At 44.5% G+C, this 14930-nt stretch overlaps 1 protein-coding gene across 1 annotated transcript in view; it reads right to left on the bottom strand.

The window, feature by feature from the left end:
* LOC149278686 (androgen-induced gene 1 protein-like) overlaps positions 1 to 14930 on the bottom strand; it is a 180857-nt gene that overhangs the window by 33169 nt on the left and 132758 nt on the right. Inside the window, exon 4 of the mRNA XM_089501877.1 lies at positions 6279 to 6394. Within this exon, the coding sequence (XP_089358003.1) occupies positions 6279 to 6394 (116 nt within the window). The remainder of the gene's footprint in view (positions 1 to 6278; positions 6395 to 14930) is intronic.

Below are 14930 nucleotides of genomic sequence, written 5' to 3'. Positions count from 1 at the left end.
CAGGCTACAGGTATGTCTCTCTGATATGTGTTTGGATTTCATGTTTAGTTTGTTTAGTACCTCTGTAGGCAGGTTTTAGTGTTAGGACCCACCGTCATTGGAGTACTTTGGCGTAGTGGTGGGGTAAGCATACTATGGCCATATGATGTGACGGAATCCTCAATTGTTATCTTATAGTCCTAGGCTAGTATTCATGTTTGTCTCTTATGTACCTTGCCCTCCTTTCCCTGAAGCATCTGAGGAGTTCGGTTCCTCTCTCCTCTCCCCATGTCCCAGTTAATATGTCCTATCCTTGCTTAAAGGAGAAGCGTCTGAGGAATCTGGATCCTCACTCCATCCCGTGTTCCTTGCCTTGTTACCTGTCCGGTGTTGTGCCCTGTATCATGTATGTCTTGTCTGGTTATGTTTCTTGCTTGGTCTCCCTGTCCCTTGCTCTGTCCCCCTTGCTTGCTATGTTTCTCCTGTACTCTGCTCAGCTTCCCTACTCCCAGCCTGCAGCATCCTGCCCATTTCTATGTTCTATTATGTCTCATACCTGCTCCAGGGTGCCTGCAGGTTATTACTTTGTTTTGAACTGGACAACATCCGCTGCTATGTCAGGGTGCTGGTATGTGGGTGCACAATCCTGGGTGCATCAGGCCGTGACCACTCCGCTTCTGTGCAATAACCCCTGCACACCATCTTTGGGCGCTCTGGGTCATGGTAGCCATCTGACCACGGACCCGGGACCTTACAGCCAGCTGGTCTGTGGGCCAGCAGACCACATTCAAAGAGGAAGTCCGGCTGCGAAGTTCAAAGCAGCCGTCGTGCGGCTTTGAACACGTGGCGTTCGAGGGGGCAGGCCCACAGAAGATGTTCCTCGTCAAGGAGAGGGTCATCACATCGGAGGAGAGCAGGAAAAAATAAAAAAACAAAAATGTATTACCAATGGACATGATAGAAGTGGAATGATAGGAGTGTCATTGCTATATTAAATATATATGATTACTAACAGAAATCACACCCCTATCATCAGGGCCAGCCCAAGACATAATGCCACCTGGGGCGAAGTTTAAAATGCCGCCGACGCCAGGGGTCGTTATCTACCCTTCCTCTCCCTCCCTCCCTCTCTATTATCTACCCTACCCCCCCCCTTTGTACGTCACTTACCTTGCAGCAGTCCTGCGGCGAGTCTCCCTGGTCTGCCACGGCGTGCGCTGCTTTACTGCTGAGCGCCGGAAATGACATCATCTTCCGGTGCTCAGCATTACAAGCCAGCACCGAGACCGAGCTAGAGTCCTCGCAGAGGAGAGAGTGAGGGGCGCCGAGCGGGTACTGACAACTTGGTAAGCGAAAACCACTCTGCGCCCCCCTCCACTTAAAAAAATAAATTAAAAAAAGGCGCTTGGGGCGGCAAAGTGGCGCCTCTTCAAAAGTGCCGCCTGGAGCAATTGCCCCACTCTGCTCCATGGTAGGGCCGGCCCTGCCTATCATGCCAAGTCAGCCAGTACATGCTGGAATCTGGGTATGCCTGGGCATGATAGGAGTGTGATTGCTGTTAGTAATAGCAATGAGACTCCTATCACGCACAAGCAGCCAATACATGCACATAACCTACAGCCTCGCTGTGCCCTGCCCCCCCGTCTTACACATCCATGATATCACATGCATATTCATTCATCACAAACATTAATTTCCTCATACACGTATACTCATTCATACACCCTCACCCACCCTTACCTGAACTGCAGTTCTTCCAGTGCCGCTCCCCTCGACTGAGAAAGAGACACTGCTGAGCAACACAGAGGAAAGCGGCAGGGCCCCTGCAGATGATTTTTTTAGTTTTTTGGGTTTTTTTGCTATTTCCGGCCAATACGTTTCGGCCACCGATATATCGGTGCATCCCTACTGTCCAGAGCCTGTCCTGGTGTGTGTGTGTTTGGGTATCGGTGTGGCAGAGCCTGTCCTGGCGTGCGTGTGTTTGGGTGTCGGCGTGGCAGAGCCTTTCCTGGTGTGTGTGTTTGGGTGTCGGTGTGGCAGAACCTGTCCTAGTGTGTATTTGGTCATCTGTTTCCTGGCACTTTACTTACTGTAGGGATAAATTGAACTATTTATCCAGAGATAAAACGCCCTCCTGAGGACACTTCAGAGGACAAAACATTCTTGGCCCAGAAATCAGTGAGAGGAAAATGAAAGGTTTTGTGTTATTTACTCTGTTTCAATCTGCATATTTTATTAAAAAGGATTAGTGGCACTAAATTGTGGCTTCAGGCATCCCGTGTATGATGCTTTTTTAGTCTATTGATTACTCCCAATTCCATCACATAAGATTCTATTATCTGCAGAGCACTGATGCCGAGGAGTTAAGATTCTATTTTATTTATTTCCATAAAATGTCCACCTGCCTCCAGCGTGTGTCAAATATCTTAAATCTAGCTTGTACCCACAGTGTACTCCAGCCTTGTGCAGTTTTATTTGGCTAAACTTGTTTTAAATGGTTTGTGGACTGACTTTGTTTTAAGTAATTTAGTATTGATATAATGACATATAAAGGTTGCTCAAAAAACTGTTTGTCCACTGTTTTTTTCATTATCGCCAAATTAACCCTGTATTAATATGCATTATAAAGCTAAAAGGCCATATTTTCTCTCAGTGAAAAATGAGTGCGGCCCACGCACATACATCTCTGATGAAGTGGACCACTGTAAAAAAAACTTGGACACCCCTGGTGGTAGATAAGTGAAACAGCCTTTTGGTAGATGGTAAAGGTTAATACAGTTCAACAATTTAAACATGCATGAGAAAGGTGTAAGGTTATCTTGAAAACAAGACCAATGACTAAACAAGGGTTTAAATTTTACAGCAGGAAGAAAAAAATCTAGATGAGATGCATTATTCTTATCTCCTGTTAAATCCCATGTTTTCCTTCTTTATGTAAATTTATGCATGAATTGATATGATTTTAACCCCTTAACGATAATCCACATACATGTACGGGGTGAAGATGCAATGTGTTAGTGACAATGCCCATACATGTACATGGTAGCATTATTTGCTGTTGATCGCAGTGTTTTCACCGTGATCGGCGGCATTGCGGTTTTCCTGGAAGCCTCACAAGTGAGGCTGTCCAGGCAAACCAAAAAAAAAGTTTTTCAGACCTTCCGATCGCCGAGATTGGCGGTTTAAACAACAGACCAGTGATGCAAATCACCGGTCTGTTAAACACAACTATATCTTCGCATGGAATGAGTTAAAATATTGTCATTATAAATGCCCAGAGGGTGCCTAGTTTAAAAAAATGTATGATTTGATGGGGTAAATTGAATTGTCCGGCTTCAAACATGTCCCAAATATGGGACATGGGCACAGACTGACCAGATGTCTAAACAGCAAATACACACACCTCACAAAGGTGATCTTTTACCTCCCAAATAACCCAACAAACCCATGCATGTGGTTTTTATCACTGTGCTCAGGAGATATTGCTGAACACATATTGGGGTGTTGTTTGACAGGGACATACACCAGGAGCGGTAAATTCATACCTGAAGTACAACGTGTGTGGAAAAAAATAAAAAAAAAATGTACTACCATAAAGTTTCACAAAGGATGGTGGTAAAATTACTGCATGGAAAGGGTTAAAATACGAGCATTTGAAATACCTTGGGGTGTTTTCAAAAATATATGGTTTGATATGGCATTGGCCCGCCTCAAAGATACCTGAAATAGCACATGGGGCAGAATGACCAGATTTGGGGAAAAATGGTTTTGAAATAGCAAAACGCTACCATAACGTGCAGAAAAAAGCAAAAAACCCTAAAAACATTGGGTATTTCTAAACTCAGGACAAATAGTAGAATCTATTTAGCAGGTTTTTTCATTCATTTTTGCAGATGAATAAAAGATTTTTCAAAGAAAAGTGAGAAAAAGTCTTTTTAACAAAAAATCACCACATTTATAGTAAATTAGATGATATGATAAAAATAATAGTATCTAAAGAAAGCCCTGTTTGTCGTGAAAAAACAATATATAATGTGTGTGGGTACACAAAATGAGAAAGATGAAAATTACAGCTAAGCAGCAACGCTGAAAAATGTTAAGAGCCATTGTCCCAAAATGTACTACCAGAAAGAAACAGTCTTGTCATTAAGGGGTTAAGGGTTCTGCCCCCGATAGTCTTTATTTTTTTGTTAAGTAACACGTTTCCAGACAAATACAGAGATGTTTTGCTCTAATTACACTACTATAACTCAATCCTTACCATCTACAGTGGCTAAAAGTGATGTCCAGTTCATGAATGAATCGTTCTTTTGAACCGATTCTTTTCAATGAAACCGATGAATCAGTTCAGTAGACTGAACGATTCATTTGTAACATTCAGTCTGTGTCTGTGCACTGGTAATATGATCCTAGAGTGAGTCATATACACAACACGCAGACTCAGAGATCAGGTTATAGCTCTTCGGTTCACTGACTCATTCACTGAATAGTTCAGAGGAACTATGAGTCATTGGTTCACTGACTCAAAGAATCGTTCAGAGAGCTACCAGTTAATTGATTCAGACCTTATATAGCATATTCAAGTCATCAGTATACAGTACACTGCTCAGTTCTCACCATTAAACTAAACCTAAAGACCCCATTAACTGTAACTGCCCCTAAATTAACCCACCTCCCCTAACTTTCAGCGCCCCAAATTTTAATCTTATACTAACTCTGATTTGAGTTGCTGAGTAGTGTGGACACATATTACATTGCTGTAGAAGGCAGGATTCATAGACTATAAGGAAAGGGGCAGGGTCAATCGTCGGTGTGACTGCAGGGAGCGACTGGGAAGCAGTAACTGCTGTGAGTCAGATTGAGTGAACCGATGAATCAGTTCATTTCAATGAATCACTCGAAATAAACGATTCACTTTACTGATCCGAACTTCCCATCACTAGTGGCTAAATGCGTGTTTTTTCCAGTGAAGCTAGGGTATTTAATGCAATCTAATAGCAATAGACACACTCACCAACAGGTGGCAAAAAAAATATCCAAAATCCAGAGCCAGTGACCGTCGGCTTACCACTGAAGGTACAAGAGAAAGGTTAGCAGCTGCTAAATGGGTGGCTGTGCGCCCCCTCGCAGCTACGCCCGAGGCGAGTGCCCCTCTCACCTCACCCTTCATACGGCCCTGGAAATGTATGTAAAATAACCAAACTCTCAGTGGCCTACCAAGGAAAGAAGGGAAAAAACAATGGTACAAATAATTAGCAAAAACAGCATATTGAAAGAAAACTACACGATCACATAGCTTATGAAAATATATTATTTTCAAAGATAAAAATAAACCTGTTTATGATCAGAAGAGCACCTTCACTGGCTATAAAAAACAATGTCACAGTGGAAGCATGGTGGGTCCTAGGGTGCCTAATCTCCTAAGAAGCAAGGCACCACTTACCAGTTCAGAACCTAGGCAGCCACCTAGTTTGCCGATATAGTATAGGCCTGAGCCTAAGGTTATGTAATTTCAAAAACATATCAAAAACATATCTCATAAGCACATAGTGTATTTTTTAAGGGAACTTCATGGAAAATGTGTCACTAAAGAGTTGGTTTTACACTCCACATGTGTAAGAAAGCAGATTGTTCTGCTAAAATAGAAGGAAGTTTCTGAGCTCTCCAACCATATAGTCAAGGGTATTTTCTTCTGGTGGGACATGAAATAGAACACTGTATTTTCTCTCACTATGCTGAATGAAATGAGACTGGTGATAAAAACACAACGTTGCACTGCTGTTAGGAGCGAGTGGTGAAAAGATGGAAATAACTATTAAGCTGTTGGGAAAATAATTAGCACTCCTAATCTGCATTATTTTCTTTATCATCACATAATAGCTTTTACCTACATGAAAAAAAGTTTCTTTTAAAACTAATAGAGCAAAGGGGCAGTGAAAAAAAATTGTAAAAGATACAATTATGCATAAAAAATGTTATGCCAAAAAGCAACTCAGCTACTTATATAACTGTTGTTTTCTGTATAGCTCATGGAAAATGTTGTAAGACACTAGTTAAAAAAGCCAGTAAAATACTGGTCCAAAAAAAATTAGTTATGGAAAAAATGGTCATGAAAACTGAGTGTTGTAGCATCAGTGCTCACATGGGATTGGGTAACAAATACCTATTGTGTGAGGTTTGGCATGCAATTTCTATTTTGGGAAAACAGGTCTTGTGCTGGATGAAATACCGGTACTCAGTTTGTTACTGATTAAATCCTAAATTACGTATACCCAAACATAGTTATGGAGAAATCTTACCATAATATATAACCAAAAGAGAAGGCACATACTGTAGCAATACCTCCATTTCTGCTTGGATACTGATGATTTGTTGTCCTCATCTCAATTAGTATAAAAGGCAATACTGTTGTATGCTAGAAAAACAGAAAAATAACATTGTGTCAGGAAATCTGGAGCAGGAAAAGGTAAACATCCCAACATAATATTCATTGCTTACATCTTTCTTAGTTAAAGATTGTATACAATATATGAGCTAGGTTTTGTAGAGAGAGAGAGAGAGAGACATACCAAACATTTATCTGTTAGTGATGTCCGGATCATGAACGAATCGTTAATTTGATCCGAATCTTTTTAGTGATCCGGATGAGTCGGTTCAGTAGACTGAACGATTCATTTGTAGCAGTTCAGTCTGTGAATCATGCAGTTGTAACCTGATCCTAGAGCGAGTCATCTGCAGAGCACTCAGACACAGACTCTGGGATCAGGTTACAGCTCATTAATTCACAGAGGAAGGATGACTCAGAGTCAGAGAGTCGTTCACAGATTCATATGATTCAAATGATTCATATGATTCAGTGATTCAAATGATTCGAATCTTACAGGGATCCGAATCTTACAGGGATTCGAATCATTCAGAGAATATCACCATACTATTATAAATAAATACATTAATAATCACTGCCCCCAGGATTTAGATTCCCCCTTTACCTGTAACTGCACCTTAGGTTAACTTTATTAAATTAATTAAATTAACCCTCAGCATTAAATTAACCCTCAACACCCCATCAACCATGACTGCCCCTAAAATTAACCCTCAACACCCCATTAAGCATAACTGCCCCTAAATTAACCCTAAACACCTCATCAACCATAACTGTCCCTAAATTAACCCTAAACACCATCAACCATAACTGTCCCTAAATTAGCCCTAAACACCATCAACCATAACTGTCCCTAAATTAGCCCTAAACACCCCATCAACCATAACTGTCCCTAAATTAGCCCTAAACACCCCATCAACCATAACTGCCCCTAAATTAACCCTAAACACTGCATCAACACTAACTGCCCCTAAATTAACCCTAGATACCCCATTAACCGTAACTGCCCCTAAATTAATTGCATGTACTCCAGATAAATTACCTAATAAATTGGTATGGTTGATGGGGTCTTTAGTGTTAATTTAGGGGCAGTTATGGTTAATGGGGTGTTTCGGGTTAATTTAGGGACAGTTATGGTTAATGGGGTGTTTAGGGTTAATTTAGGGGCAGTTATGGTTGATAGGGTGTTTAGGGTTAATTTAATACTGAGGGTTAATTTAATTAATTTAATAAAGTTAACTTAAGGTGCAGTTAGAGGTAAAGGGGGAATGTAAATCCTGGGGGCTGTGATTATTAATGTATTGATTTATAAAAGTATGGTGATATTCTCTGAATGATTCGAATCCCTGTAAGATCCGGATCGACTGGGAAACAACTCCTGTGAGTCACACTGAGTGATCTGAAGATTCGAATCATGAATCTAATCATTTCAGTGAACGAGTCGAAATGATCCGATTCACTTTAATGATCCGAACTTCCCATCACTAGTTATTGTTCTAGTGTAGTTTTTACAGACAAATGTACAACACAAGATACACTAAATAGATATGGTGTATATGTTTGTTCCTTCAAACTCAAGATGGTAAAATTTGAAAAATATTATATACTTCAATAATTTAATATTTAAAGTGGTATTTATTAGACTTGGGCACCAGGGGGCTCTTCGTGTTCGTCTTCGGAGAAAAAAAAATCTTCGTATTCCGCGAATATTCGCCCGTTCCTGTCTTCTCTTCGGGCGAATATTCGTGGACATTCTTCGTGCTCGTTTCATCTTCATTTTCCTCCCGGCTGCGTAGCAGGGGTGTTAATACGGGGTTAAGAACACATCGGAGCAGCAGCAGCAGCAGATGCGTTCGCGCCGTGAAGGTACGTGTGTGCGACTCTATTGGTCGCCGAAAGGGGGCTGGTCTGGCATCAACAAATGAATTGCAGAACTGCAGAATGCACTTCATTCGTTGATGGCAGGCGAGCCCCCTGCCGAAACGACCAATAGAGTTGCACACATGTACCGAGGGTGTACTGTACACAATACACATTGCCCGAAACTGAGGGCCAAGTTCCTCCGAGCAGTTGTCTTTGTCTGAGACCTAGACAAATGCTCCAAGGAACTTGGCCTCCTTTTTATCATACACAGTCACACATCCATAGATGTTTAATAAAAGAATAGGGATTATTTTACATTTTTAAATCGATTTTGGACCACTTTTAAATACATGCCTAACATTTGCTAGTTTGCTACCTATTTATAATGGCATACTTTGCAACAACCCAACTTTTACTGGACAGGACTGGAAAAAAGCAGGACTGTCCAGGAAAATGTTGGGTGTGTTGGCAGGTATGCGAATGGAAAAATGTTGGACAAGAATTAAAAAATAGCTTAGGGTTAATGTACGGTTATGTTTAAGATTATTAGCAGTGTTTTGGTTAAAGATGTATTATGTCTAAATAATAATTTAATTAAAATTTTAATGGGTGTTAAAAAAAAAATTGGGGTTTATTTAATTTTATTTTAAAGTTATATTTATTTTTATTTACTTTATTATATTATTTATTTACTGTTGTAGTGCTACCCTACCCAGCTATACCTATGTGCACTAGCATACCTAGTTTAGCTAAATTTGATGGGACAGGAAAAAAGCAGGACTGTCCCTGAAAAAGTTGGGTCTGTTGGCAGGTATGTGGATGGAAAAATAGAAGTGAAGGCCACGGCAAATAACAGGAGGAAAGGTCCTTGTGATTTGTGAATTGTACGTGTGTGTTATGTGTGTTATGTGTTATGTCACTGTGTTATGAGTTATGTTTGGTAGGTTGTGTATCAAACGGAAAAAAATGAAATGGAAATGGAAATGTAAAAGGCGAATGAGTGGGCAATTGGCGACCCACTCACCTGTTTCACCCCAGGGCAAAGCATCCAAACAACTGTCAGTCCTAGACGTTTGGCAGCGGACTTCCAGAGCTCAGACACTAGGCCCTAGCGTAAGCTGGCTACTCCGGCGGAGGTAGCAGGCGTTGCCACACCGCAAACAGACGTAGCCAGGGGGGAGAAACTGCCCTTACCATTAGGGACATTTTGGGCATGACTCTAGCCAGGAAGCGAACTGGCAAAGAAGAGACGCTGGCACCACCACTAGCAGCATTGAAAAATGGAAAAGGCGAATGAGTGGGCAATTGGCGGCCCACTCACCTGTTTCACCCCAGGGCAAAGCATCCAAACAACTGTCAGTCCTAGATGTTTGGCAGCGGACTTCAAGAGCTCAGACACTAGGCCCTAGGGCAGTGATGGCAAACCTTTTTGAGCCCAAGTGCCCAAACTGCAAACCAAAACGACTTATTTTTTTCAAAGTGCCAACACTGCAATTAAACCTGAATAACGAGGGGGCGTGGCCTGGGGAGGGCTGGCAGCCTAAGGCCTGGGGGCAAGTCAAGTGAAGTGGCTCCGCCCCCTCGCACTCACCTTTCACCCCTCGCGCTGCTCCCATCACTATGCGGCCATCAGACTAAACGGCCGCTGGGTGCTGATGCCACCGGCCGGAGCTACTTTAATCCTTTTTTTTTAATTTATTTAATATGCCGGATCGGCTTGCCATATTAAAAATAAATAAATAAAGTATTAAAGTAGCGCCGGCCGGCAGCATCAGCACCCAGCGGCCGTTTAGATTCGATTTCCAACAATCTGATGGCCGCATAGTGATGGGAGCAGAGCCGGCCTTAGGTGTTCTGGCGCCCTGTGCGGACTACTCCTCTGGCGCCCCCCCATCCCAAAAAAAGAAAGGAATAAAAACTTGTAACAAAACCCCAATCACTATATACTACGCCAAACATTGATGTGGTGTAGGCCTACCACTTAATTGTCTGGCTTAGTAGTAGGGATGTACCGAAACGAATTCTGGACTGAAACCGAAAGTGCAGCATTTACCTGGCCAAAACCGAATATGACCCCCCCCACACCATAAAAAAATCTAACACTTTTATTTAAAGTAAGTAACACACCAAAATAGGACAAAACAATTAAATAACATATATATATCATATATATATGATTAACAGAAATCACATTCCTATCATGCCCAGGCATACCCAGATTCCAGGATGTACTCGCAGACTTGGCATGATAGGAGTATGATTGCCCTATCTCACTCCCTTCTGCCCTATCTACCCCTTCTCACTCCCTTCTCCCTATCTACCCCCTTTCCCCTGTCTCACTCCCTTCTCCCTATCTACCCCCATCTATCTATCTACCATTTCCCTCTTTGAAGTTTACTTACCTTTCAGGAGTCCTGCGGTGGGGGTGCAAGGCCTCTGCCTCCCAGCTCTGCCACTGTATGGAACAGTATAGAGTGATGGGAGTTATGATGTACTTTTAGAGCATAATTAGATCATGAAAAAGACATTGGAAATGGTACAGCATAACACCCATCACTCTCACACATTTACCAATCCACACATATACTAATCCACACGCATACCAATCCACACGCATACCAATCCACACGCATACCAATCCACACGCATACCAATCCACACATATATACCAATCCACACATATATACCAATCCACACACTTACCAATCCACACATTTACCAATCCACACATATACCAATCCACACGCATACCAATCCACACGTATACCAATCCACACATATATACCAATCCACACATTTACCAATCCACACATTTACCAATCCACACACTTACCAATCCACACAAGAAGAAAAGAGGAAAGGTAGGAAAGCATTCAGTGAGAGTGAGAGTGGATTGGTGTATGTGTGGATTGGTATATGTGTGGATTGGTGTATGTGTGGATTGGTATAATCCACACATACACCAATCCACACATACACCAATCCACACATACACCAATCCACTCTCACTCCCACTGAATGCTTTCCTACCTTTCCTCTTTTCTTCTTACAGCTCCTTTTCCTTCTCTTCGCTCCTCTTCTTCAGTTCTTCTGTCTTCTTCTGGGTCAGAGGGCACGGACAGCGGTGGGCACGGCTTCAGTGTTGTGCGCCGGGATCTGACAACAAACCCCGGCGCACAGCAGCTGTTGCCGCGCGGATCACAAGGGAGCGGTATCGGAGGTCTTTAACAGACCTCCGGCTCCCTTGAGTGATTTTAAGCCGGGTTCAAGGGAGATCCTTGAACCGGCCTAAAATCACTCAAGGGAGCCGGAGGTCTGTTAAAGACCTCCGATACCGTTCCCTTGCAAAGCTGCTCCTCCAGCGGCGGACATTACTGTCCATCTCTGGACGGGTGCCGGGTGCCCCCCTGATGAGCGCCACCCGGTGCGGACCGCCCCCCCCGCTAGGTACGCTACTGGTGGCAGCGGTACGCTATGGCGGCGTCGGACCCCGCGGTGGCGCCCCCTGGAGTGTGGCGCCCTGTGCGGTCGCACAGGTCGCACACCCCAAAGGCCAGCCCTGGATGGGAGCAGCGTGAGGGGTGAAAGGTGAGTGCGAGGCGGCGGAGCTTTCACCCCTCACACTGCTCCCATCACTTGGCGGCCATCGCATACGGCCGCTGGGTGCTGATGCCGCCTGCCGGCGCTGCTTTAATACTATTTTTTTTTCATTTAATAGCCGATCCGGCTTGCCATATTAAATTTTTAAAAAAAGTATTAAAGTAGCGCCGGCCGGCGGCATCAGCACCCAGCGGCCGTTTAGATTAGATTTCGGGCAGCCTGGGGGGCAATTGTCCCCCTGCCCCCCGGCCCAGCCCGCCCCTGGGCGTGGCTTCAGTGTTCAGAGAACTGTGGGAGATGTAGTCCGCGGGAGCCGATGCCGTGACTACAGTGTATGACTGTAGTCACGGCGTGCCCACAGAGACGGCTCGGCGTGCCAACAGTGGCACGCGTGCCACGCGTTCGCCATCACTGCCCTAGGGTAAGCTGGCTACTCCGGCGGAGGTAGCAGGCGTTTCCACACCGCAAACAGATGCAGCCAAGGGGGAGAAACTGCCCTTACCATTAGGGACATTTTGGGCATGACTCTAGCCAGGAAGCGAACTGGCAGAGAAGAGACGCTGGCACCACCACCAGCAGCATTGAAAAATGGAAAAGGCAAATGAGTGGGCAATTGGCGACCCGCTCACCTGTTTCACCCCAGAGCAAAGCATCCAAACACTGTCAGTCCTTGGCGTTTGGGAGCGGACTTCCAGAGCTCAGACACAAGGCCCTAGCGTAAACTGGCTACACCGGCGGAGGTAGCAGGCGTTGCCACACCGCAAACAGACGCAGCCAGGGGGGAGAAACTACCCTTAACCATTAGGGACATTTGAGGCATGACACTAGCCAGGGAGCGAACTGGCAGAAAAGAGACGCTGGCACCACCACCAGCAGCAGCAGCATTGGGAAAGGCGAATGAGTGGGCAATTGGTGACCCGCTCACCTGTTTCACCCCAGAGCAAAGCATCCAAACACTGTCAGTCCTTGGCGTTTGGGAGCGGACTTCCAGAGCTCAGACACAAGGCCCTAGCGTAAGCTGGCTACACCGGCGGAGGTAGCAGGCGTTGCCACACCGCAAACAGACGCAGCCAGGGAGGAGAAACTACCCTTACCATTAGGGACATTTGAGGCATGACACTAGCCAGGAAGCGAACTGGCAGAGAAGAGACGCTGGCACCACCACCAGCAGCAGCAGCATTGGGAAAGGCGAATGAGTGGGCAATTGGTGACCCGCTCACCTGTTTCACCCCAGAGCAAAGCATCCAAACACTGTCAGTCCTAGGCGTTTGGGAGCGGACTTACAGAACTCAGACACTAGGCCCTAGCGTAAATTAGCTTCCCCGGGCGGAGGTAGCAGACGTTGCCACACCGCAAACACGTACAACCAGGGGGAGAAACTACCTTGAACATTAGAGAAAGAAAATTAACTTTCCAAGCTAAGAGCTGGGTAACCCAACTTGGGCAGATTGAATTTAAGAAAGGCAATCTGCTCCATCAGATGAGGTGCCATGCGTGAGCGCTGTGGACTCGGTATGTATCCAGTCATAGAAAATACGCACTCACTTTGAACAGTGGTTGGCGGACATGATAGAAGCTGCTGCGCAACCCATGAGAGTGCAGGGTGCCGCAGCAGCAGGAGCGCCTGCCTGGGACTTAAATTAAAACATCGTTTTTTGGTTTTTTTTTTAAAACTTTAACATCCTCCATGTTAAATAAAGTTTTAAAAAACAAAACAAAAAAAACTGTGTTTTAATTTTAAGTCCCGGGCAGGGACGCCGAGCGGTCGCTCGTGAAGTTTTCAGCAACCGCTTGGCGCCCCTCACTCTCCATGACTCTGTCGCGATGCCTGCGTTTCACCCTGAGCGCCGGAATATGATGTCATGTTCCGCCGCGCAGCTGTGAAACGCGCACCATGGCAGAGCGGGAAGACGGAAGCCTCCCGCTCCCACCGCAGGAATTCGGCAACAAGGTAAGTAAGGATAATGGGAAGTAGGGGAAGGGGGTAGATAGTGAGCAGGGGCAATCAGTGAGAAGGGGCAGAGGGGTGGGATCAGTGAGAAGGGGCAGAGGGGGGGAATCAGTGAGAAGGGGCAGAGGGGGTAATCAGTGAGAAGGGGCAGAGGTGGTAGATAGTGAGAAGGAGCAGAGGGGGAAAGCAGTGAGAAGGGGGAGAGGGGACAGATTGTCAGAAGGGGAGAGGGGGGTACATAGTGAGCAGGGGCAGATAATAAGAAGGGGAGGGGTAGATGGGGAGAGGGGGTAGTGTGAATGCGTATGGGAATTAATGAATTAATGTGTGGATGAATTGCTTGAATGATTTGTGAGACTGCATTAATGAATATGTGTAAATGATTTGTGTGAATGAGTGAGTAACTGTGTAAGTGTTTATGTCTATCATGGATGTTTAAGTGATTTGGGGAAATGCAAAGATGGCACATGAAGGGCGGGCTGTTAGGCGACAAAGTTGGCTCAGGCTGTAACATGTGTGTAATCTGGGTGCTGATCAGGTTCTATGTGGGAGATGTGGACACCAGGGCTGGCTTTGGGGTGTGCAACCTGTGATCAATGCCTGTAATTTAGGGGTTATCTATACCTTTATTGCTGAGTTTATATGTGAATTCCAATTGATTTATACCTGCAAAGCTGAGTGTGTGTAATTCTGTTGATCTGTATCTGGTACGCTCTGTTTCCATACATTATTATTGTATACCTACAAATTGAGGTTTTGTATTTCTGATTCTGTTTATTTAATCTATACCTTCAACGCTGAGTTAACATGTGATTTTCAATTGATCTATACCTGCAAAGCTTGGTTTTTGTGTTGATTCTGTTGATCTATACCAGATATAGGGTTTGTATGTGATCTATACATGCAAGTGCTGTTTATATGTGTTTGATCTATAGTTTACAGGGATGAAGGAAAGGAGATATATGCCTTAGTGAATGAGGGACAAAGGGACTGGGAATGATTTCAGTGGAGAGGACCTCTCAAAGTCATGGTCAGGGTGAGAAGGAGGGAAGACTGCACTGACTATCACTGTCTTCCCCTAATCTGCAGTCAGTGTGGCAATTTTTTTTGGTATGCTAGCAGAGGGAGTAATTGCATGCTAGGTGTTTTTGTTAC

The sequence above is a fragment of the Sceloporus occidentalis genome, unplaced genomic scaffold (assembly GCF_023333645.1).
Source record: "Sceloporus occidentalis isolate IW3139 unplaced genomic scaffold, rSceOcc1.0.p SCAF_184, whole genome shotgun sequence".
Taxonomy (NCBI): domain Eukaryota; kingdom Metazoa; phylum Chordata; class Lepidosauria; order Squamata; family Phrynosomatidae; genus Sceloporus; species Sceloporus occidentalis.
This window is presented reverse-complemented; position numbering and strand designations above follow the sequence as displayed.